The sequence below is a fragment of the Brienomyrus brachyistius genome, chromosome 19, assembly GCF_023856365.1.
Source record: "Brienomyrus brachyistius isolate T26 chromosome 19, BBRACH_0.4, whole genome shotgun sequence".
In the NCBI taxonomy this organism is placed as follows: Eukaryota; Metazoa; Chordata; class Actinopteri; order Osteoglossiformes; family Mormyridae; genus Brienomyrus; species Brienomyrus brachyistius.
The window spans coordinates 10,093,180-10,120,064 of record NC_064551.1 but is presented as its reverse complement, the minus strand read 5'-3'; the positions used below and the strand labels follow the sequence as shown (position 1 = coordinate 10,120,064).

Genomic DNA, 26,885 nt, shown 5'->3' with positions numbered 1-26,885 from the left:
TGGGATCCACAGAGCGTTCCAGCTCCAGTGACGCAGCGATGAAGATGGTCAACGGCGATAAGAGCGGCTTTTCCTTCAAGAGGTGTGCGGCGTTCCAGTTCGTCAAGAGGAAGGTAAGTGGTACTCACTGTCGGGCTCACAGTCGATGCCCCTGAAATACTGTGGCTCATGCCTTGGCATCATGCTCTTGCTTGCTGTCACCCTGAGGACTGTGAGTTACCCTGGCTCAGCCTGTCCAGAGAGATTAGCAGGTCTTTGCAGGGGACGATGACATCATTTCTGTACTCCACTAGTGAGCATGCAGTTGCTTCCACTGGGCTTTGTTTATAAACATGTATCAGCGTGCCAGTGTTTCACGCTAATTGTGAGCGCAGGGAATCTGCACCCCCGTACTGCAGATTTGTGTGCTGCGCAGCTCTCGACAGCATCCAGGACCTGCTGTTCGCATGAGCTCCAACTTTTGAAGGGATCATTGAGCCCTAGAAGCTGACTGCACAGCCGATTGCGAATGAGTCATACCCCACAACCTGTGCAGCTTCTCATCTGTGGGCTGCGATATGATTTAGCCAATAAAGCTAGAGGAACACAGTAAATTAGTCAAATAGTAAAGCATTACCGATCAGTTATGTAATAATGACAATAATTTGTTGTTATAATGAAATTCATGTTGATGAAATTCAGGTGAATTGCTGAGATATATGAAGGTTTTTAATTGATCTGACATCGTCCAGAAGCTGAGATAGTTGAAAGCCGCATTTTGGTCGGGCTGTGTATTGTTGGGTGATCCTATTTTATCGTGAAAGCTTGAAGATTGTCTGGATAGACGAGAACATTTTTCAGGGTAGCTGTCACAGGATGAGGATGATGTTCATGTTCCTGTAGTAGATGATATGCTTCTAACTGCATCAAGATTGAAGCAGAACCTTCTCATGTATATAGCCAGTTCTAGCAGGACCTGTAGGGCCTGCACCTCTCGGAGGCCATTAAAGGATCTGCTCCACATGGAACAGCAGAGTCCTCCTTTCAGCTTCCTGTGGTTTTGACGTCCCACTCTGAGAACGACCCTCACAGCCTCATCATATGCCAAAAACAAACCAAAATCACAACATGACCACTTCCCGATTTCCGCCTTTTGGAATTTTGGTCACAGTGATAAATGGTGGAAACAAAGTGAAGGTACAGGCTGGATTTTTATAATGGCTGCAGTACAGGCCAGTCTGAGGTATTAAGACTGCGTGCAGCAGAGGTAACTGTGAGTTTTCATGGTAAGTTATTCGACGAGGAGACTCATTTTTCGGAAATGCTGAATGTGCCAGCTCCCCTACCTTTCTCTGTGTTCCTCTCTCTCACTCCCTGTCTCTCACTCTCTCTTTCTGAGCGTGGGTGCATAAGAGAAGCTAAGCTCCATACCCATACCAGTTCAGGATCGCTAATACTGCCACATGCTGTAACATCCAGCGCTCCCTGCTGTCTGCCATTCACTGGTAGGCACAGCAGTCATGGGTCACCACAAGTGCAGTCACAGGTTAGCTATTTTCAAAACAAACCCTGTGGCCTCCAGAGCATTTTCTGCTAAAGATGTACAGCCCATCCTTTCTGTTTTTTCTCTTGTTCTGGGAATCTCTTGCAATCCCCTTATCAGCACATCGCCCTCAGCTTTTTTTTTGGTTCTCCTAGAGGTCCGTGTGAGTCTTCACAACCCCATATGTGTAGATCTTTGTCTCAGGCTGGTGAATTAATCTTGACAGCCTCGATCCTGCGTTCAGGCCCTGGTGAGGAGATAGGTGAGGTTTGGCCCAGACGATAGAGCCTCATCGGTAGGGGGCAGGCCTTCTCTGACTTTGTGAATTAGTATGGCCTTGTCAAAGTCAACTGCCCAAGCCTGGCATAATCAAAATAAGAAATATGTGTATTTGTTTGAAAGAAAGCATTAAATGGGGTATAGCTTACCAAAGGCCGCTAGCCCTAGTGAGGGTTGTAGATTATTTAGGGGTTCTAACCCATTAAAGGCTATCAGTGTTATCCGAGGTTTGTCATTGGCAATGCTAGCTTATGAATGGGCTTTAGCTCACCGCTAGCACCCTATCATTCATCAGGCACTCATCTTTCCCTCACAGTAAACCTATCTGCATTGTGTCCTTCTGGGTTTGTTCGGAGTCATGTTAACAATCTTTGTGAGGCAAGTGGCCCACGCTGCTCTCGTTCGCATAGTAATGCAACACTGGTATGAGAGAAAGGGAGATCTCTAGTTCACCAGTAACCAGTGGGAAACCGGACACAGTGCACCAGTAACTGACTAACATGGCAAGCTGAACTTCTATTGTTCTTCCAGAAAAAGAGGGATATGAGCACAGAGACAGAAGCAGGAACGTGATCAGTGTTATCAAATGTCGCATGACATTGAACATAATTTGATGCAACATGTTGAGAATAATACAATAAAGAACATTGTTGGCAATCCACTTGAATTAACATTCATAATGTGTCTTTTCTTTTGTAGTTAGTCAACAAAGAATCTAGGAATAACATTTAAGGTATATTGGAAGCCCCAGACAGAAATGGAACAAATGAAACGGAACAAAAAAATAAAATAAATAAAAGATGATATAAGTATTACCTGACCTTATAAACACCTATGACAGTGTGTACAGAAAACCAGTTGCGGGTTTTTGGTTGGATCTTCAAGGTTTATGGTGACATACAGAATGTTTGCGAGCAGAAGGTGAAAAAGATGAAATACTTAGAGCGGATATGGAAATGGGACAGATATTCATAAAGCGGAATCCCCAGGAAATTAAACTGAAGGAGTGAGTATTCAGTCTATGTTTAAATTCTGAGGGAAATCCAGGGAACACCCCCATCAGGAGACTGCCGTTCAGCGTTAGTGCTACAGGCTGAATCCACTGAATCAGTTATCGGTGAGTTACCTGTGAACAATTAAATGGGAATATTATTGGGTGACGTGCAAGTAAAAAAAATTATGAACAAGACTGGAAATGATTTGGATCACATAAAATCCTACAATATAAACATTATTAGTATATGTGCGTACTGTGTCTTTCATTTTAAAATGAATTTTAGGGAGAGAAAACAACTGCGGGATCTACGTCTCTTGGCTTGGTGCTACCAGTCTTCGTCTCGGTAGTCAGCCTCACTCACGTGTTAGCAGTCTCCGTGACCCCAGAATCTCGTGTTTTCCGCAGATCTTTCAACTTTTTAGTACCGTTAATTTAGCATTTTTTAAAATAATGCACCTAAGTATTATTCGTGATTATTCACATTCACCTCCTCCTCCTGCCCATAACCGATTGTGAAGGGGTGATTGTATTGGTATGCTTATAATTTGACATGATTCGGTTCTTTTCCTTCAAGAAAGCATGATCACCACTCTGAGTTGGTGACTTATATTAAAGCAGTTCTTAATGGAATGCTGATAGGTACGTTTTGTGTCATCGCATTGAAATTGACGTTTGTTATGCTTATGATCTTCCAAAACAGTACACGAATGCATAATATTAATCGCAGTTCTTATAGAACCCCAGTTTTAATGAAGCATGATGCAATATAGTTATCTTCAACCTGAAAATCACTTAAAGCGATAGACATACCATTTATTGGCAGGTCCAAAAATGCTGAAGCTCTTATCAGTAATACACTATAAGTACCTTCATAATGCATTATAACAGATCATGAAGGTGTCTATAGTGCATTATAGACGAGAACTTCATGGAGCATTCATAATGCATAATAAACACGGCTAAAATGTTTTTTATAAATAGTTATAGCCATGTTTATATTACTTAAATAAGTTTAATAAGTAGATTTTGGATACCGCAGGTTGCATGCTTCCGAAACTAATGTTCAGAATTTCTCCTTAAAGATAATTTCCCATTAATGTTCCTTAACTAGATAAATGTCATTACATTACCAGCATGCTTGCAGGCTTGAGTAGGCCTGCAGCAAACTCGTTCCAGGGGTTACAGCTGTTGTCTGATATTATCCATTTTCTAAATTCATTCCAGCAAATATGATTGCAGCTGATGGTTCAGATCCCTTATTGGTGAAGTCAGCTATCTTCCTAAGATAGGACGCGATGATTGCTTTTGAGCATGTCTGTAGGTAACAGGCAGAGCTTGTGGTATAGAGAGTAAGACTTGATAATGCCATGCTGTGCTGCCTGGAAGTCCTGCAGTGCAGCACATTTTCATTAAAGTGCTAGTCACTGGTTTTCAAGTTCAAAGCACTGTGCAACATTATTAAACCATAGTGACTCTCCGTGAGCCCTAATTAGGACTTTTTTAATAACTGAATTTTAGTTTATGAAAGTGGGTCAGGAAATCACACATTAGTAAGACTCTATAGAGTCAAAGAGGGGAAGAATATGTTAACAGAGAGTAGCACTTTCAGCATTTAGGTATACATTTTCACAGTGGCGTATACTGGGGTGGGGCTACAGGGGCATTGGCCTGAGCTGAAAGCTGATTGGCTCCCAGAGTGCAACCTCATCTGTCACTCACCATTTCAAAAAATATCATTGGCTAATGATGAGGTTGGCCCCTCACTATGAATTATGTCCCCTCTTAAGCTTTGCACCTTAAGATAATCCTAGAATAACTGCATTAACATCAGAATGATTTTTATTAAATTACAAAGAAAAAAATCACCAAATGACAGTAAGAATGATGAGTATGATCCTGGGGATTTGTAGGTTAGTATGGATGTGTCCAGGGTCTTATACCTAACATAAGACTCAAAGGAATGAAACTGAAGTAGGGTTTCTGAAACTATCAGTAAATTATACTAATTGTAGCAGCCTGCCCCCCATATCCTGAGCTAATGGCTTTCTTACATTATATAATAATGGCTGTACGACCACAAACTGATTAGCAGGGTTTGATTTTCATTTAGTGCAGCGGAAATCAAATCATTGACAGAAGCAATTTGAGTTGGGGACTAATTATAGGTTTACGTTGATTCTGGAGGGCTAGGCTTGGAGAACCCCCGCTGGCTGGATGCAGGAAAGGATTCAGTATAAGATATGGGGGCCCTGGTTGGTGCCCTGGAGAGCGAGGCCAGCAGTCTGTTAGGTCGATTCCCATCCAGTAAGGATGGAGGCCATAATCCCGCCCTTATTTTTCCACGTGTTATACTTCCATAAGGTCCCAGGCATCTAGCAAGCAGCTTAGGGAGAGTGGCTCCTTATGCAGAATTAATAAGGGGCGACAGTTCAGTTTTGGCATGAAGCTCCTTTTAAATGTTTCACATTGTTTGTATCTTGTATCGTATGAGCGACTGAGGCAGAAGCTTCTTCCCAGACGAGGTGCAGTCATAGGGGCCCCGGCCCCAAGCAGGCGATTCTCTCAACCATAAGCATTAGGAATTTGAACGTAATTAGCGAGTCGTCACCTTACTTCTGGCTGCTCCCTAGCAATCGAAGGGTAACAGCTGGAGATGTAGTAGCAGCCAAAAAATTCTAAGCAGCCCAAGTTGATCCAGGCTTTGCTCCAGTATTCAGTTTCATTGTCTCTCTAACCTCAGTCCACATCTATTAATTGATACACAAATACACATCTTTACACATAAAGCGACACATAATGTTCAGTGTAAGACACGATAAGAGCTTTTTTTGAGAAACCATCCACAGTAATAGACCTCATACCAGGGGGCTAATTGATGTAGGAGATTTAGCCACAGTTTTAGCTGAGTGGCGGCAGGGTGATGATGCCATCGATGCTGGATGCTGGGCCTCTTCCTGTCCGCGGAAGCAGGCCTCACGCTGGCGGTATGACTGATCAATCTGACTTGAAGTGACACTGAATCTTCCCCTGGCAGCTGCTACAGCTGATACCACATATAGGCCTGTAAAAGAGTCTGAAGTTCACTCGTGTGAAAGTCGAAAGGGCGATTACTGCGTGTCAGGCCATCAAGTGGCTGCGTGCATGCATTAATTGCAATTTACGTCACAGGGCGGAACTTTGCGAGTGTGCGCGGCCCCTTTAGATGGCTCCCAGAATGCAGTGCAGGAGTATGGTCCATTCTGAGAACGCCACAGAGGAGAGGCTAAGGGTGATTTTCATTTGGGGTTTGGGACCAGTGTGACCAGCTAGGCGGCTGCCATTCACACACGACCCTCTGCCCCTTACCTCCCAGGTGCGGCGGTGGATTCGCAGCTCCAAGGTGACCATGGAGAACGGCCAGAGGCCGGGCCTCCTGTACCCAGAGCCTGTGTGTCCGCTGGAGCAGCAGCTCTGGTGTCCCCAGCATTCCCCATATGGCTGCTGCCAGCACAGCCAGCGGGAGTCCCACTGCACTGCAGAGCCAGCCAAAAGCCGCAAAGTGAGTCAGGCAGCTCGCTCGGCCTCCTATGCTTCGCTCGGAGTGCGGCTGGGGCTTGGGGACACAGCGGCGTTTCTCTGTACCCTCAGCTAAGGGACGGCTGGGCCCCGTGAGAAATCCCAATTCAGGTTTCAGAAGCAGTGGCCGGACCTCCTTCAATCCGCAAAAAAGACTTCTAATTTCTAATTTTTATTCTTTTCAAAAGACTTGCTTGGATCAAATATAGCTTCTTAGGATTTAGTTCCACTGGCTGGGATTGTTCTTTTTTTGTTTGTTATGTAACAGCAATTGGATCTTTTCTCCGAGCTTAAATCCGGGCAGAAATGATGGCGCGTATTGTTTTGAAGGTTAAACCGGGTCAACTTGATGTCTTAGAGGTGGTAAATTTTAAAAAGCAATCTGCAGATTTATTTTTCCTGATGAAATCCTCCTATATAAGAATACGTCAAGGTTCCCATGGTGATCTCAGGATGTAGATGGAATTCTTACTGCAAATTACGGAATGGGATCATTCTTTATACTTTAATCCATGGCTACAGGCTGGAGGACCCTTGTGGTGATAACTGATTGTAGGAGAGTTCGGGGAAGCAGCTTAAAATTCAGCTAAGCCCCTTACACTAGGCTACGCTGCGGTCATCACATGACCTCACCATGTGACTTTTCTGATGCAGAGTGACATCACGGGGTTTAAGCACCAGTATGACACAGCTGGGTCAAACCTGCAACCACATACATCTTGAAATATCACAAATGACTGAAGACTATTAAGCCCATTTTACTTTTCCTCTGGGCTGAACTGGTCTTCAGCTAGTCTCCATTTGTGGTCTCATATTCTGCAGTCAACACTCTGTTCTAATCCACAGGGCTGATGTTACTTTTGTCCTCCTCACAGCACAATGGGATCATGTTTTTCTTCCGGCCAAATAGAGTTGGTGTTTCTGTCCTTGTGTGCAAAACCTTTAAGACCGGGAATCGTATATCTGAGTCTTTGCTACGCTCGCTTAAAGGCAGCTATGTCCCTTTTCAAAGTGCAGTGATTCAGACAAGCCTTACTATTGTACTGTACGTCCTCAGCATGACTTCAAGTATCCAAGCATTTTCCCTACCTTTCTAACTGCTGAGAGAACGCCTGGATCTTTTCTGTAAATCAAAGAACTAAATTATCAATGGAAAGAGCCAGGGTGCCCTGGGCTGTGCTTGGTTTTGTGATCTTAACACAAACATAGCAAAACAACATCAGATTCAGATTCTGACGATAAATGCAGGTTGTTGGCTTGCCTACATTATTCTCCTATTTACCTTTCAATGCAGTGACTAAGGGGGAAATCTCATTTTGGTGGGGGCTGGTCCCAATTCAATGGTTTAAACATTCTACCTTTCTCATGCACTGATAAACATCGCTTCCAAGAAATGCACCGGGAGTCATAATTTGCGATGACATAGATACCTATCAAGCCATAAATGCCATGCCTTCTGCCACCGCTGTCTGAACTGAACAGCAGACAGAATGCAGATTCATTAACAGACTGTAAATGTTTGCGCTCTGATGGGATCAAACATCAAACTGCTGATGTATACGCAGCCGAATTCCTTAGTAAAGGCACTTTAATGTTTAATTGACTGGAGGAGCTGTAAATTATTTGACTTAAAAGCAATGATGTTGCTAACGTCAGTCTGAGGCCAAGGTTTAACACCAGCTGGTGCATGCTGTATTATCAGTTGTGGCCTCTGACTGCTGTGTTACCCCCTGCTATGTGTTCATTGGTTCTGCCTGACGCTATGCTCCACCTCCTGCTCCTTACCCACCAATGTGACCTCCTGCGCTGTGCTTTTCGATATGGCCTATCACGACGTCCCACCGCTGCTCCGTGTTCGTTGATATGGCCTATCACGATGTGCTGCCTTATGTTCCCTTCTCCTGAGAATGGCCTATCATATGCGCCATCTGCTGCTCTGTGCTTATTGATATGACCGGTCACAACGTCCCACCTTCTGCGCTGTGCTTCTGGATGTAACCTGTCATGGTCACGGCCGTGGTCATGGTCGTGGGGCTGAGTTTGGGGTCATTCTCAGCATGTCGCTTGCTGGCCCTGTCGTACAGTACGCCACCAGAATTTCTGTACCTCATTTTATATGCAAAATTCCAATGCTCCTTTAAAAAATCCTCTTATGTACCTACCAGGCAGTTGCATTTATCCACAGTGACCTAAAGGCTGATCAGTTTCTCCTTTCTGAGGAAATTCTGAAAGTGTTCAGGGGTTCAGTGGTAAAACACTTGCTGTTACACTGACCTCCTCCTATACGCCAAGGCCCTCACAGTGATGCTAAGTTGTAGATGGAATTCTTGAAGCAAATTATGGAGCATGATCATTCTTTATACTTTAATCCACAAGTATGCAAACTCTGAATGTGCTGATTATGTGTTCAGGGGTCCACAGTAAAGCTCTTCCTGGACTATAACCCTGCAATATTCAGTCATGTGTCTTTTTTTTATCAAATGCTTTGTGCAACCTTGCCACCATATCTGTTTTCTGCTAGTTTTCACAATACCAAGGCCTCTTGCAGCTACAGGCACATATGCAGATAACTGGTTATTAGAAATTATTCCGCACTTGCACTTGTAAAATGTCCTCAGGATAGAGGTTACATAACTCTGTCAGAGACACTTTTCCATTCCCCAGTCTATTGGGAGCTCAGACTGAGCTGGAATCACTTGCTGACCTGAGACAACCTTCAAAGCCAGTCTAAGGTCTCATGCATGGTCCATGGCTGAAGGTGCACAGAGCGACACAGCAATGTGCATTACCTTTTATTTGGAAAGAGCAATCAAAGTGTTCATTCTCTACGAGCACATACCTCAGAGCCACTTGACGTTCGGGGAAGCAGATGGCTTTCCCCAGAAACTTGCTCCCTTTTCTGAGAATCCTGGCTGCTTTTGCATTCAGAATACATTTGCAGGTCAATGTTTACTGCAGGGCTTCCTGAGTGAGAAAGAAATTTCAACATAGGCGAATTAGTTATGTAACAGAGGTTTTCCTTGCTTATATTCACCATATGTGCAAATTGTGGAAAGTTAGCTCTCTGTTCTGCTTCTGCGAGCTTCTGCCTGTTCTTTATAGCGACAGCGCTGCTGGATTTTCTTATCTTTAAGTTTCCAGTGAAGTGGCTGGTGCCAAATTCCTCAGTTAATGTAGGTAATGGTTAAAGCCTCTTCACATCCTGACTGATCCTGTAAACACGGGGCAGCTCTTTCTGGAACATGCCCTTCTTTGAAAGATCCGTTAGACCCACAGACCCAAATTCCACACAGAGAGGACAGAAGATGACTTGTTACAGCTGACTTTTATGCATCATACATATTCCTTGTCACCTTGTTTGCTGTGCAACTTTAACGAGCAGCAGTTCTTATATAAGGCCCAGACTCATATACTACACAGGAATTCAGACACTATTTAATAAGAAAACTTCACAAATAATTTAAAGTGCATATTCCCATACATCCCAGTATTCTTCATGCAACATGCTGTTTAATTCCATATTTGGTACAAGCCACCTTCTCCAGATACATTTTGAAGTGCTACACGAATGATTTGTTTGGTATCTTTGCCTGCTGGTGATCAGATAGGAAACAGAGCAAAATTGCAGCAGCTCCAATGGGAGACTTGCCCTGATACTGGTCGTAGCTTTCAGCACTTTAGAAGTCTATTCCGGGGTTTACCTAGTCATCTGAAAGCCTCTAAAGTATTATCTGTCAAATCCTGAGCAGATGCTACTTTCCTGTGTGTTTTCCTGGAATCCCTTTGGTGTATTCCAGTCCTGCATTTTTAATCTCATCATAGAATATCATAAAATGACCTATTCTGTCTGTCTGATCTCAAAAGTTCTGTGGAGAGCTGCAAACCCATTGAAAATGAGCCCGTGTCTGACATGCTTGTGGAAGGTCTTAGAACTTAGTTGCAGAGCAGAGTCCTTGTCTGTACAGAAGTAAGCTTAGCTTTAACATGCTTAAGAGCAGTTTTAATTTGTGTGGAAGTGTGGAGGTATAATTCTGAATGGATAGTGCTCGTCTACATTAAACGGTTTTATTATGGATGTAGGGCAACAGGAAAAAAACCATGCCCTTTGATTTATGGATTACAATCATATAAATTATACATGAAAAAAAGCATTTGCACTGATAGTGAGCAAATAAATCACCTTGAAAGGCTGTGTGAGATTTCAGAAGCAAGAACAGACGAACAGCCCATGTCCAAGAAAGCAGGCTATTGCTATGCTAAATGCTATGGTATTAAACTCAGCTACAGGCCAAATATACAGTAACTCTATATCACATACAGTAGTATGTCTTTATATTATGCAACCTGAAACTTGTTGGTTCATTGAAATGCTGCTACCTTCAGCTGGGAAAATGGTCAAGCGAGGAAAGGCCTTCAGATCAGTCTCCTGTGACAGATTCCACTTACTCATCATTTGGAGAGAAGCTCATCTCGCCAGCTGGCCCAGGTGCACAAAAGCACATTGTCTTGTGTTTTTTGTATTATCTTCCATCGCTATTTCTCTGTTAGTCTTTGGAGATTTTCAGTACAAATCCACATTATGAATGGAATATGCTGACGCTGCTTCGGGTTTTAATGAACGTGTAAATTTGTAGAATCAGTCTTTAGTTGGTTTTAGACATCTTGTGATACAAAATTGGGATGTGCAGGCGTTTCTGCATCTAAGAATATGACACTCATTCTTACTACATGTGCCTTTGATGTCAGATCCACAATCTTTTATGTTTTCCCACCATTTATAGCTACACTAGTGGGCAAAATTGTAGAAACACGCAGCATTTTTGGCATCACGCTTTAAAAATTATGACACGAATATTGGCGGTAATGTTTATAAACAATCAAAGAACGTTACAAATATCATACCCTGGACGATTAAATAAGTAACTGGAGTAACTGGAATACAGTTCTGCAGTCTCTAAAAATTGGAAGTGTTTCCACAACTTTATGGAGACTCCTCTAATGACCCATGCTCTCTGCTAGGTCCTCATTCTGTCTTGTGAGTGTCTCCTTGGACTCTTTAATGGACACAATTTATACTCCAGCTCGCCGACAAAGGACTGTGAGGAGCCCTTTCTGTCAATGAGGGGCCCTTTATTTGGTTGATGCAAAAAAAAAAGCTAGCAGATATGAGGTATACTTAGGCAGATAACAGGTCATTAGCTACGATTTTATACTTCAAATATGCTAATAGAAAGTGTGTCAGAGATGCAGGTTACATAACGTTTTGGAAATGGATATGACCCAGGCTTACAGAGACCTTGAACTCTGTTCTGTTCCAGTTTTCCGGTGCGCGAGAGCTTTTTCATTGGCATGGATTTTATACAGCACTGTGGAGAGCAGGAAACTGCAGCGACTGAACTTTTTACTTACCCAGATAAAAGAAAAAGTGACAACTGTTTCCGCATTTATGTTTCGGCACCAAAAAAAAGCAAGATTGCAAAAAAAAAAAAAAAAAAAAGATTTTAACTGTCACTTTGAGTGAAATTTCTCCGATTTGAAAATCTCATTGAAGTTTAAAGAAATAGATTTGATGAATAATTTTCTCCCCTTTCCCAATTGGCCCAAAACACTTGACATGGAATGAAACAACAGTCAGTTTAGGGTAACAATAGTATAATACTGAATAAAAGCCACTAAACAGTGAAGGAGCGGAAGACTCTACCGCCAACAGCCTTTTTATTTACGTGAGGATTTGCAAGAAAGCCTAGATTCACTCACTGTGACTCAGTCTTTATTCTGCATTCAGCTAAATAAGAGTCCTTTCCTGCCTTGAAGTAAGCAGAAGAATGTTAAACTCCATCCTGTCCTTAACAGGAAGCCAGTTTAATCTGCTGTTGAGTTCTACTCCCTGACAGCAGGACCATTACAGTAGTTTAATCTGCTACATATAAATACTCTATTGGCCAAAATTGTGGAAACGCTTCCAATTTTTAGAGATTGGAGAACTTTATTCTAATTACTCCAGTTACTTATTTAATCGTCCAGTGTATGATATTTGTAAACATTCTTTGATTGTTTATAATTATTACTGCCAATATTCGTGTAATAATTTTAAAGTGTAATGCCAAAAATGCTAAGTGTTTCCACGATTTTGGCCACTGGTGTGCTGTTTAACTATATTTCTGAGCTGTTCTAACTACAAGGAAGCCCTAGATGGGGAATTGTGTGAGTCAAACAACAGGTCTGTATTGAAAATTGCAACTAGGTTCCAAGCTGATTCAGAGAAACTGAAAAGCCCTTAAAGTTAAGTGCTGGTAACAAGACAATATGAGTGGTGCTATTACCTCTTAGTAATAGGACGTCTGTTCCATCAGTGTTTAAAGACAGATAATTATCTTTCTTGCCTCGCTTTACCTCATTAAAGCATTTTGCTGGGGCAATTACGGATGTATGGTCATGCGCTGCAATTGAGAGGTATGTCACCAGCTTATGAACAAAAGTTAATTTTATGCTTTCGTAGTATCCTTCCTAGAGATAAGCAAGTAGGAGAAGGAGAATAATAAAGACCCCAGCAGTGATTCCCGTGGGACTAGGGATGTGATAATTAAGTATATTTCTTTTGAATACTTCCTGGGTAATTTAAGCGGGGTTAGGATCGAGTGTTCATGCAGTGGGCTTGGTTTTCTGAATTAATTATTTTAATTGTAGTTGTTCCCTGCCTTGCGGCCGTAGCCGCCGGGATACCCTGAATAGGATAAGCGGTTACAGAAAATGGATGGATGGATGGATGGATGGAATTCCAGTTGACCTTCTAATTATTTTGGTTCTAGTTCCATTGACCAGATGGAATTTGCTGGAAGTGTGTGCAGTCTTTGAAGACTCACACTGTTATACGAGTTAATGATTATTACGTAGATTTGAAGTCTGATATTATTAGTGTTGTTATTAAGGAAATACATAAAATTGTTGCTAAAATTAGAAGGCTTGGTGTCTGACATTTTGACAACCTTATTAGTTAGGTTAGGTAGCTATTGTTCCTTAAGAAAGCATGGATTGCTTCTATTGTTAATAACGATCTGGGAGCAGTAGGCTGAATAAGCTGTGTAGGAAGCCTTGGCCTATGACCCTAAATCCTCTGCTCATAGCATGTGGGTGATCATTAACACATGAGGAGGGTTTTTCACTAAATAATAGGTGCCTTTTATGACTTGTTTCATATCATAACTATTAATTCAAATTTTAGGAGTAATTATTAAGAAAACAAAGACAAAATGAAAAACTGAAGGCATAGTTTGTTCAGTCACGTTTTACAGCAGGTTATGTTCAAATTCCAGCCAGACGGTAGTGATATTTAAGAAAGGATGTTGATGCATAAAAGATATATTTATCTGCATTGATAAGATCTACATTTTTCATTACTTAATCATTACCTGCATTGGACCCCTCCCCCCGCCAACTCCCCTGGGAGGTATAACCTTTATTGAGTATTTCCAAATCTGGTCCTTGATGATCCATGGATGGTCCACATTTTTGCTCCCTCCCAGCTCCCACCCAGACCGTCTGGCAGGGAACTGGGAGGGAGCAAAAATGTGAACTGCCTGTGGTTCCCTGAGGACTGGGTTGGGAAACACCGCCCTACACCGCTAAGTTTAAATGGAAGCACCACGTGCTTTTCTGCTGCTAACTTTGTGGTTTATCCTGAATCCAGGTAAGGAAGTGGAGGATGCTGCACCGTCACCATGGAGATGGCAAGCAGAAGCCCGCTTGCCGGGAACAGGAGGTAGAAGATCATGCTGTTTGTCCCTGGTCTGTGAGGACCACGCCCCTTCTGGCCCCACCCATCATGATGGAGTGCTGCATCTGCAGTGGCCCTATTGTGGCCTACACCATGGAGGAGGACTGGCAGCCCCGCGAGCGTACACAGGTGAGCCATTCCCTAGTGCACAGGCCGCCATGGGACACGAAACCCAGGTCCTACCAGGGATTAATCTCCATTAGCTACTACAACTGCAGCCTTAGCAGTGTCTCATAAACATTCAACTTCGCATTTACGTTTGAATGCACATGTGGGTAATTATTTCAAAGTTGATGTCCAATTTTAATTCCAGTATTAAAAAAAAAGCATTCATATTTTATAGACCACACTGTACATGTTAAAGGGTTTTAAGTACAGCATTATCAATCATCTTGCTTTCTGAGTGAATCTGAGTCGTTCATATGGTATTGTGCAATTTGCTATTTGGAATTTTTGACAGAACACAAAAAAACGAAATAATATCTGATCGAATGATTCATACTGATGTGAGAGTTTAACCAGTTGTACTAAAATGTTCCAACAACTGAAACTCAATGCACTTTATTTCCCATTAGAATTATCTTAAGCTGACTGTGACTTAGTAATGTTCTGGGTTTTACATCTCAACGAACTCAAACATAAGACCATAATAGCAATCAGTGATAACTGAGCTAATGACAAAGAACCATGGACATATTCCCGTTCAGAGAAAAAATGTTTGTAACTAATTCAAAAGGGTGCTTATTGCAGACAGAAATGTTTGTAGAGAATTCAACTGATAATAAATACTGTAGGGATGGACATTGCTACACTTCCTGCACACAAGTTCACAGTACGTCCTGCAATCAGGATGTTGTGAAACAAACGGTTGTAAAGCTAATTACTACATGGGTTTCAGAGTTATTCAAATCAGATGCTACTGACTATAGGCAAATATCAAAGTGTGGTGGTTTCAGCAAAAAAGTTTAGGAATGATTAGGTTGGATAAAGTACATTTGAATACACCAAGCATTGTTTTCTCTAGGCTCTGTGGTTATAGAAAGGTAAATACCATCGAATGCTGATTGGTCACCCTCAGATGTGGAATAGCATTGTTTTCTTAAATGCTCTGGTAAAAATTAAAACAATATTTTACCTTCAAATAGGGGAAAGATGTTAATATGGTTTATCTCTCTAAGAAGTATTTTTCTGTTCCTTTACTCTTTGTAGAAGTACAAAGGTTAGCAAAAGGTGGTTTGCTCAAATTCCCTGAAGTCCCAGTGTGCTACTCTGAATGGCTTCTGTGTTGTACCAGTATAACATTAAACTGGACCTTTGTTCTACTTTATAATGAGTGGCTTTTCCAGAAGGAAGAGTTCTTAGATCTTGGGGCAGTTTCTTCTCTGCCTGAAGTGAAAGCAGGTTCCCATGGCAGACTGCAGCATTTTATCTCTCTTAAATCATTCAGCACACAACAGGATCCCAACTAGCTGGCGTGCATAATTAAAATAATTTTAAAAGTCTTAGTTTGTGGTTGCCATGGCTACAAAGTCAGGACAATGGGCCTCAGAGCTGTGTATCCATTTCAGTGCTGTAATGGAAAACGGAAGAGAGTGTGCCAACTTGGGGTGGGACCATATGAGATGGGGTGCGTCTAATTGGCTAGTCCAGTGAGCCAGAGCTGGCTAACCATGCAATAGAGAGATGTTTCCCAAAGGCTCGTTTACTATCAACAGCTCATCTCTCAAAAACTATATGAAGCAAATATTTTTTTTCCACTCAGCAAATGGAATGATCCAACAGACCGTGAAATTTAAGGGCATTCGAGAACTCAATCCTTCGAGAAGCAAATTTAATATTTAAAGGAATGTTTTCACAAAAATTGATTTGTGCATTCAGAACTATAATTAATTTTTGATTTCTCTTAAGATATTTTGTAATATATTGCTTAAGTGTGACATGTGTGCTATTGAAGGTAGAAACTTTTTCTTCTGTTGCAAAATCCTTTCCTATTTACTTATTAACCTTGTAAATATTGCTCACAAGTTTATTAGATGTCTGTTTGTTTTATTCCTTTCTAATGACCAGAAAGGAATGTATAACGTAACCCATAAAGCACTGCATATCTGGAGCCTTTCCACTGAGGGCAGACCCTAACTTTCCTGTCTGTCTCACTGAACCAACCAGGCGACCCACTTCCATACATCTCCCCTCTCTTTGGGTCCCTTACCTGTATGCTGGTACCTGATAGGCTGATCTGTCTCGGGATGGAAACTTGGCAGATGGATGCGTCTTTATTTCTCTATTCATTCCAGCTGCCTGCGTCACCATTGGGGACTGATAGTGCTGCTGACGTGTGTTAACTGGGTGGAGACAGAACATGTCGTAAAGCAGTGTTCTTCTCCCAGTCAGTGTCCGGGAACCTCGCTGGGGCAAAGAAGCGGGTTTCCTGACCTTTCACCCCAAACACAGAAGGTGTCATTCAAGCGATGCCTGCAATTAGTAGCATTGGTGTGGGGTGCAGAACCCGTCATTTTTAAAGATTTCAATACAGATATTTAATACATTGTACATGACTCTGTTACAGGCAATGGATCTGTACTATTCCAGTTTTCCAGAGATAAGTTACTGCTGTACTGCTGATTCAGGTAAGAACTCAGGCCCTCCTGGATCGCATCATACCACACATGCTCTCGCAGGCGTGCCTGATTGCAGGGTGAAATGTAATTACTGTTTTTCCTGCTATTTTAATAAATGCTGTTATCCCTGAAGCCTGTCTCTCACTGGTAGAAAAAAATAGGGAAACAGTGGTTATGTGTTTGTCCTGACCAATGAGGCACCCTGGTGATTACTGTGGGTTTACACAGTAGGTGTTCCCACCCCTTTCAACACACACGGACACTCACACACACACACACACACACACACACACACACACCATGCTGTGTCATAGCCCGTGATTCTGGCTTCATTGACCTTTTAATGAAAATAAATGGCCCTTGTGTCTCAGGTAACCATAAGCTACATAAACTGCTGCTTTACTGTTTAAATGACCCTCAATCTAAATTACACGTTTTTTTCTTTCCCTGTACTGGCTTAACAAACTCATTTGAAAGCCAAAGCAAATCTGGGGAAAAAAATGACATGTACATACATGTATGTGTGTATATATATGGTGAATTTTTTGTAAGTATCCAAGATAACACTTGTGTTGACTTGTTGGCACCTTTTTATAGATATATAAAGATACATATTTTATTTGCATATGGCTGTCTTTGCAGAGGTGGATTCTGGTATGAACAACCTCTGCAAACTTCCTGTGCGTGACAGTATCAGTATATTTTTCAATTTAACCACGTGACTATAATCATATTGTCAGAGACTAGCCTTCAATAAAGCTTAATGTGACTTCTGCCCCTGTGTCAGTGAAAAACGTAACATTCAGGGAAACAAAACAAGCACAAAGTGGAGCCATATATACCTACAGCTGAATGACATATATAATTAACATGTTTTGCTAGATGTGTGGACTTTTAATGACCTTCCATTAAAAAAATAGGCGTATGTGCGTTTGAAAAGTGAATCACATGTTCTTTGTCAATCCAAGTTCCCTTTGCTGGAAATATTTTCCTTACAATGCGATATGTTTTTCTTCAGAATGCTGTGCTGATGAAATCATATATATGTGACAATCTGCCAAAAATCACCCAGGCCTAATATCTGTAAATGTGGATGTTTATTTCAAATTGCGTTCAATATTTTGTAAGCTGGGCGCTGGTATATTAGGCCAACTTTTAAAGAAAAAAATTAGAGGACCCTAAAATTAGATTACTGGGTGTTCATCCTTCAGTATTGGAACTGCAGCTGGTTCACAAAACGCGGAAGGGAAGTTCACGGTTAGCTGAATGATGCTTGCTGCTTCGTTCTGTTGTGGAAATAAAGGGGTTTTCCTCACTTAAGGGTTTGGCATCAGTGAATGGCTCTCCTAGTTATGCAATGTTTACAGACCTATGAAGAACCGTTTCCACCCATTCATGAATCTGAGCTCCCAAGGGAAGGCCTTACCACTGCCGAATGTAGACTCCAGACTGCCTATTCGACTGGGCGCACTGGAGAGGAAACAGGCATGGAAAGTGCAAAGTGAAACAACCTGAACTGAAATGAATAGGAACACTGTAAGTCCGACTGATTTTAGCAGCCAGGGTCTTTGGATTATTGATTAATCATCTATATAATGAGCCTTTGAAAACCATTGAGGAATTTCAGAACAAATCCAATCGATCATTAAAATGTGCCATAAAACGTGATTAATGTTTTTCCAGAGACGACTTGCTTTAGAGATAGCATCTTTTAACTGAGGTAAACCAAAACCTCATCAACATTTGAATGTGTATTGATGAAGATCTTGACGGATAGGACAATACATAGCAAACTGATTGGTGCCTTTCCCATCATTACTGCTCAGCCAAAATATGTAGGTGGAACGAATTGCTTTTCTGAACTAAGCACAAGAGTACTGAACAACCCTGAGCATAGAAGAGTACTGAACAACCCTGAGCATAGAAGAGTACTGAACAACCCTGAGCATAGAAGAGTACTGAACAACCATGAGCATAGAAGAGTACTAAACAGCCTTCAGCATACAGTTTGAGGCATGAGGCAGGGCATACCTTTGATGGGATACCCCCGATGGGATACCCTGGATGGGATACCCCAGATGGGACACCCCAGATGCGATACCCTTGATGGGAAACCCCTGATGGGATACCCCCTATGGGAGACCAGTAATTCATATTTAATATTGTGTCAAAAGTATTATGAATGAGCCCCACAGCCTTGCATTCTTCACACACAAAATCTAATTATGACTGATCTGCACTTAAATCCTAAGGAGAATATTGAATACTTTATCAAGTTTCCACCAATGAATAATAGATTTGTCCTGTGTTGTGGGAAATTTGAGACAAGATGTTAAAAGTTAAAGCAGGCACCATAAAGCCTCTGCGCTGGTGGATCTGTGAGGATCTAGTGGAGAACCTCACAAATTCCGCTGAAATGTAGCCTTCAACCTAAACAATCAAGTGTAATTATACTAAAATGGCACCTTGAACCTCACTAATCCAATGCAGCCCTGATTGTAACGAAACCCTGAACTTCGCCAACTCAAGATAACTTTACTGAAATGTCACAACACTTATCACAAGTCAAACAAAAGCACAGCAGGCCTTTAGCTAATTTTAAAAAAATCACACACACACCAATGCCTGTGTTGTCGTGCATGTAAAAAGTGGCAGCAGATAGGAACATCTTCAGCTACCAACAGTGAAAAAGACTGCATCTGCTCTCATTGCTAACATACAGCTAGACAGTATCCTCCATCAAGGTAACTGAAGGTCAAAATGTAGCTGTAGATCTAGTATTGAACATCTGACAGAACTATTATAAACTGACAAAGTTCGTAATAGGTGATCCGCTTGATGCAAAATTTAATAGATGTTTTTACTGAAATACATCATGTGTACCAATTGCAGAGTAGGAAATTACTGTTTTCATTTAGACGATTAAATCACAAACGTATACACTCTGAATAAATAAGAATAAATAAAACCAAATAGCCAAAAAGTATATAATAAAATGCCGGCAAAAGACTTATACGGTTCTGGCATGGGAGAAACAATTATGACGTACGTTTGGACCCGTTTGTTTGCCTAATGTTCACCAGAAAAGCCAAAAGCTGCAGAAATACGCCATAATGACTGGAATTTGCTCATGGATATTAATACAATTCCTTGCCTTAAAAACAAAAACACATAACGGTGACTAGGAAGAGTCTATGATCCCAAACACGAATTATAAAACAATTCAGTTGCATTGCAAGTAAAGTACGGGTTTTATTGCACCAATGAAGAACGCCTGTAATTTCGGCAGCGCTTCCATGCACAATAAGCGTGACAGAAATCAATTAAGAAGGAACTGGCTTGGTCCTGCTCAAGCCCTCACAGCATTTCGCTTATCTGTCCTAAAAAACACAAACATAATGTCAAAGGCGCAAATTTCATGACTCGTGTTAACAATGGTCATTGTCACGGCTGCGGTCGATATACGTTGTCTAGAACAACATTTTTAAAACGATTATGTCAGTGGCGGGGCTGAAATGTTTTGTTAAATGGGAAATTCTTTTTCGTGGCTCACTTTGAAGTCGTGCATTATTCGTAATGAATTTTAACGATTATTGTTTGCTAAAATAAGCGCTTGTGAGTTCTATTAATAGCTCCTTATAATTTAATTAACCGATAGGGGTATTCGGTTGATATAGGAAAATTAATTAAATCCGTCCTTTGAAATGGAACTGAAATTTGGGGCATAAGTGGCCGGCATTCTTGGCCACAGAGGCATTCTTCTGAAACAGAGGACAAAGTAAAGGGGTGGGCGGCGCTCGCCGGCTGAGATATCCGCTGCGGCGCTACTGAGAAATGGAATGTTACTTCTTGCGCAAATTCCTTCCACAAATCTCCAGAGGTACCGAGAGTCTGCAGGCGCTCTCTTGCCAGATGAAAGACAAACGATCCACACTGACATGTAAGTTTCTTTAACCTCTGCGAATTTGAAAACAGAATGTTAAATTCTCTGATCGGCTTTATTCGTTTTGAGAAATAGCTGGGATATATAGATCAGATCTAGAAAGCATGTGGTCTAAGTTAATTAGTATATGAACTGAATGAGGTCCATTGGTGGTACGCCCAGTTTTACTTTACTAGATTTGATTTGGTTTTACAGTATTCCTACATAGACCTATGCAAATATATCGAGATAATGGGTGTTGACTACGGAGACTATGTCAATGAGTTCATTTTACCTGCGATGAATTAGGTAGAGGATTTGCCACTGCGAGGAAGGAAAAGAAGGCAAAATGAGAATTGAGGAGTTAAAAGGTTAGTTTTAATGAATCGATTGGTGTGATGCCTATGTAATGAATACCATTTTGCGATATAACAGTTAATTTTAAAAATAAATTAAAATATATAAAATATTCTCGAGACAAGCGGGTATATATATTGATTAATTGATCAATATTCTTACTTTTTCGATGACTTTAGGTTTGCGCGAGAATATAGCAGTTCCGTTTTCAACCAGTGCGAAGAGTGCAGTTACGCATAAACTTCAAATGAGAATTATGTGGAGTCAAAAAAATTGAGAAAATTTGGTGACAACATTCGGAATTAATCCAAAACAATATGTAACGAATTGCTATGGAAAATGGACGTACGAAATGCGATACTATTAAATTAAGTTTATTGAATATTAATCTCAGGCATGCGTGAAGCAGTTCCACAGGTGCACTATTCGTATTTTAACATTAAACGTAGCCTCGTTTAAGAAGTAGCCTTACAACAACTGACTCATCTGTAATCCGTGTCGGTTTTTCAAAAAGAAAAATAATAATAACTTCGTGGTACTCGATCCCACTTTGCTGCAATACATACGACTTTGTGGTTAAAGGAAATTAATTTTTAAATGACTGCGCGATGTTTACCGAACAACTCTAGTAGCCCACATTTCAACACCGAGATATTCAGTGCAGACGATGGTCTCCGGACCGGCCGGGCTCCCCGTTGTCCTGCTGTAAATCTGGTCTCACGCGTCATATGCTATATGGTTCCCTTTAACTGGTTATAGCAAGCTGATACTGGCTGGAAGCTCAACACTTCAACCCACCTTATCCAGTGAGACAGTGCACTTGTGTTTTGACGTTGCGTACAGGCTTGCTATCCCGAGTGTGATTTATGCATATTTATGGTGTGCTTATTACGGCATGTGAGCTATGCGTGTCCTTTGCCTACAGTTCTGAATGGTCTTATGCAATGTTCTATTCATCCATCTTCGCTAATACAGGACAAACACCGCCGACATCTAGTTCTGTCAAGCTTGTCTTAACGTTTGTTGTTAACAGTTGCGTACCACGTATAGGTAATTAACGTTGAAATTGTTACCAAGTCCCGCAAAACCAGTCCTAAACCAGTTACAGGCCATCTGAATCGATTCATTGTCCATTGTCTACAAATAATAATAATTTAATAATAATCACTTAGCTGCACAAATATATAAATCAGTTTTCTATTTAATTCTGGTGGCCACGGATTAATGCGACTGCAATGTAACATTTGCATAGTTAATAGATATATATATAAACATTAAATAAATAACCTAAAAGTTTTATGTGCATATTACCAAAAGTATTTTAAAAGCTTTTCTCTGCCATTAAATTAATTTGCCAACCAAAAGCAATATGTAAATACAGTTATGGCAGCCGTCAGCAATACTTATGAGATAATAATTATTAGAATAATTGAAATAATTCTTTTTGGACAGCATATTGGCAGCCTGAAAACCCGTTACAGACTTTTTTTAGTGTACCAAAACACGCGTACTTTGTTTACGTGAAATATTCTGCAATTTACCGGTTATTTCTATAAGTACTTTCAAAAAAGAACACCTAGTACTTTCGGCAGAAACTTGTGAACGCTTCCGTATGTTATGACGTCAGCCGTGGGCGGAGCTCGGCCCGTAAGTGATTGAAATAGGGAGCTGAATTTTAGTCAACAGAGCGCAGCGCGCTAGGCGCTGATTGGTGTAAGATTTGAATACCTCCAACCAGAGCTCAATATGTCTGGGGACCCTTGAAAATGATTCGTACAAGACAATGTTACTCAACTTTAAGACACGCCCCGGGGAACGCAAGCGCCAGATCATATTACTATGCGCGCCTGCACCCTGCCATCGTATAAATTAGGGCAGAAACTCAGTCTAGTTCAGTATACCGTAACGTGCTGAATGCTGTGGATATACTGCTAAACCCCTGTGTGGAGCAATGACAGTTACTACGGAGGCTGATTCGTCGCCTATGACTTATTCAAAAATGAGAGGAGTTATTGCAGTTCTTACTGGTATGCATCTTTATTTTTTTTAACAAGGAAAATTAACAGTCCAGACTCTCATGGATATGAATGTAAGCATGCTGGATGTTTTTCATTAATTTATTTCTTTGTCCTTGCAGCTTTTATGAAGCAGAGAAGAATGGGATTGAATGATTTCATTCAGAAGCTGGCTACTAATTCATACGCTTGTAAACAGTAAGTGTTTTAAAAATGTCTCTCAAAAGTAAATGTGCATTTTATAATTATTAGCTTCTGTGCTCTGTTTCAGTCAACATATGGTTTTGAAAGGCATTCTGCCTGCATAGATAGTAGAGAACAGTGATGTTTGTTCTCCCTTTTGGAACATAGACTCTGTTAGCATTGTGCAGGATCTCAGAAGTGATCATTTTGCTTTTTGCCCTGTTGTAGCCCTGAAGTCCAGTCCATCCTGAACATGGGCTCCCCTCAGGATACAGAGCTGCTGAATTCTAACCCCTCTCCACCTGTAAGTATTTCATATGCATGGGGTCCCTGGGAGGTGCAGTGCCTTAAAAGGTCACTAACGTCCCTCCATTCCTTACAGCCAAGTCCATCACAGCAGATCAACCTCGGACCATCTTCGAACCCCACTGCCAAGCCCTCAGACTTCAACTTCCTCAAAGTAATTGGGAAAGGCAGCTTTGGGAAAGTGCTTCTGGCAAGACATCGGACGGACGACCAGTTCTACGCAGTGAAAGTGTTGCAGAAGAAGGCCATCTTAAAGAAGAAGGAGGTAATTTACTAATTTAGTGTGAAATTGCATCACTTCAAAGGCAAGGATATAAGAAAGATGTAAAACATTTAAAGAACACATTTAAGCACATTGTTTTTATTGCTTTGATATAACATTCAATTCTTTTTTTCCTGAACATGTAATTCATGTATCCCATAAAGTCAGGACATGGTTGGCTAAAAATGCAGATCATTACGTTTTTTTCTACAAAAATCTTATCCTCTGGTTATTCCAGGAGAAGCACATAATGTCAGAGAGAAATGTCCTGCTGAAGAACGTGAAGCACCCTTTCCTGGTTGGGCTGCACTACTCCTTCCAAACTGCAGACAAGCTCTACTTCGTCCTGGACTATATCAATGGAGGAGAGGTAAAGAGGCAGTCTGACACGAGGGGAAATCCAGTCATGAGAAACTGTGATAGATCTTCTTTCTCTCTCCACTCATTAAAAGGGAAATAATTTGTCCCAGGATGTTGCTGGGTGGGGATCGGGCAGACGTTCTCCAGATTTAGTAACTGCATTGGTTGGCAAAGTTTGTGTGGGGGGCGGCAAGGAAGAAAAAGTTGTACATGGACCTCAAGGTCATTTCCTCCAATTGTGTCCCTGGTTCATGAGGCAGCTAATTCTGTCCACTGCGATGCTGGATGTGGGGCAGCCCCTAACCCTCCCCCCTTTTTTTCCAGCTGTTCTACCACCTTCAGAGAGAGCGCTGCTTTCTGGAACCACGAGCGCGTTTCTACGCCGCCGAGATTGCCAGCGCACTGGGCTACCTGCACTCACTCAACATCGTGTATCGGGACTTGAAGCCTGAGAACATCCTGTTGGACTCTCAGGGTCACATCGTGCTGACGGATTTCGGCCTGTGCAAGGAGAACATCGAGCCCAACGGAACCACCTCCACGTTCTGTGGCACTCCAGAGGTACAGTACCTTAATTTCTCGATTTTTAAATCCCTTTTGGCTGTTCCAGTGATCGCTATGTAGCTTGAAATGCTGGAAGCCTGAAAGTGAGATCCTGTTCCCTGTTGTACAGTACTTGGCCCCAGAAGTTTTGCACAAGCAGCCCTATGACCGGACAGTGGACTGGTGGTGTTTGGGGGCTGTGCTGTATGAGATGCTGTATGGTTTGGTGAGTAAACTGCAGTTTTACAGTGACCTCAGGATCTCTGATGTATTTTCAAGTGGTCTGGGTGAGCAGAGGATAACCTGCAGTCTTGTGTCCACAGCCTCCATTCTACAGTCGCAACACGGCCGAGATGTACGACAACATCCTGAACAAGCCACTGCAGCTAAAGCCTAACATCTCCAACGCAGCCCGCAATCTCCTGGAGGGCCTTCTCCAGAAGGACCGCAGCAAGCGGCTGGGCTGCAGCCAGGACTTTGTAAGTACTTCCCTCCACCCATCCCAAATAACTACTATCGGGCTTAACAGTTAGGAGCACTGCACCTCACTACCCTCTAAACCGTCACCTTCAGCTGTACTCTAGGCTAAGCACACCCTCATAACATCTGTGCTCTTCCAACAGACTGAGATCAAAGACCACATGTTCTTCTCTCCAATCAACTGGGATGATCTGAATGCCAAGAAACTTACACCTCCCTTCAACCCTAATGTGGTAAGTGAGATCTTTGCTTAAGACCCCGCATGCAGATATTTCAGACATATTAGACTGTCGTTGGTTTTTCTGTTGCTGTAAATCCCTAATGCCTTGATTTATCCATGTTGCAGAGTGGCCCTAATGACCTGAGGCACTTTGACCCAGAGTTTACAGATGAACCTGTTCCTAGCTCCATTGGTTGTTCCCCGGACAGTGCCCTGGTCACCTCCAGCATCCAGGAGGCAGCTGAGGCTTTTCTTGGCTTCTCCTATGCCCCGTCTATGGACTCCTACCTGTAGTCACAGCCTTGGATTGGAAAACCGGGTTGACTTTGACGTCCCTCAACAAGGAGAAATATTTGCACATCGCTTAAGGCAGCTCTTTGGCCTTAACACTGAATGAGGTCCTGCTAAGACTTCCATAAGCACAGTTCTCAACTCTATCACAAGACCTGTGTAGTGTCATCGTAGAGGAACTACATTGGAGCCAGCACCTCCAAGAGGACACTTACAGCTCTGATTCGTGTGTTTCTGATATACTGAAAGCTGGAAACCCTGAATCGAATGTGACCTGGATGGCATCAGTAGGGTGCTTTTGGTCCATTGTGAAAGTAGCTAGGCTCCACTTGAAGCAGTTTTCCACTGATCGTCAACTGCAGAACCTGAGGAACTTCTTGGAACCTCATTGAACTATTCCAGTGTGGAGGTCCAGGCACCGGAGCATTCTTTCAACTGACTGGCACTGCAACTTTGGTTTCGCCTCTTAATTCTGCTTTTCCGTAGTTTTACAGTTTAATCCTTCGTTGGCGATGCTACAAGATGCTTGAAAAGGGTGTTGCTACTGTTTGGTGTAAATAAGGACTTGGACCAAAACTCTAGACCATGTTTGATATGGCTAGCCTCCTGTAGTCTTCCATTGCATATTTATGTGTTAATATTGTAAAGTTGGGCATTACTTTGTCTAAACTTTGCATTCCATTTAATATTGATGTGTGCCTGTATTTAAGTTAATTTGTACATTATGTGTTCCGGTTTAATGTATATTAAACAAACTAAAGGGTATGCTTATGACTATTCATGTTAAATGTATGTAAATTGTAAAATGTATGATTTGTGACCATGTCTGGTTTGCAGTAAAAGTAAATGTTATTTTCTTCAGTCTCAGTCCGTTTCATATAGATGAATGTAAAAATGCTCCCTTAACGCATTATGGCATGTGGCCATCGAGCCTCGGTACCTTGGCAACTTTAGCCGCCCTCCCCAAAAACGATGCTGAAATGTACGTGATATATGCTGCCTGGCAAGTAAACAGTACAAGCATTTCATGGACATTTAAGGTGTTGCAATAAACCCTCCGCTGGCAGGTCAGTGTCCTTGAAAATAGCCATTGGCCTCCCACTGTTGGCATCTCTCACAAAGCTAAACAGCATGTGGGGTATATCTTATACAGGTGCACTCTCCGACATCAGCTGAGAGTCCCTCCTGGCTGAAAGTCGGG

General features: G+C 41.8%; 1 protein-coding gene across 2 annotated transcripts; it reads left to right on the top strand.

Annotated features, from left to right (window-relative positions):
• sgk1 (serum/glucocorticoid regulated kinase 1) lies at positions 1-26,545 on the top strand. Of its 2 annotated transcripts, XM_048984835.1 has the most exons (13): positions 1-113; positions 6,151-6,336; positions 14,041-14,256; positions 16,694-16,754; positions 23,162-23,237; positions 23,451-23,526; positions 23,605-23,793; positions 24,029-24,160; positions 24,475-24,711; positions 24,824-24,919; positions 25,017-25,172; positions 25,317-25,406; positions 25,520-26,545. In XM_048984835.1, exons 1-13 carry the CDS (start codon positions 39-41, stop codon positions 25,685-25,687), a joined length of 1,758 nt encoding a protein of 585 aa, XP_048840792.1. In that variant the 5' UTR covers positions 1-38; the 3' UTR covers positions 25,688-26,545. The 2 variants fall into 2 exon arrangements, with proteins under 2 accessions (XP_048840792.1, XP_048840793.1); XM_048984836.1 differs by lacking the exons at positions 1-113; positions 6,151-6,336; positions 14,041-14,256; positions 16,694-16,754 and adding an exon at positions 22,433-23,051.
• Positions 26,546-26,885: the final 340 nt, after the last annotated feature.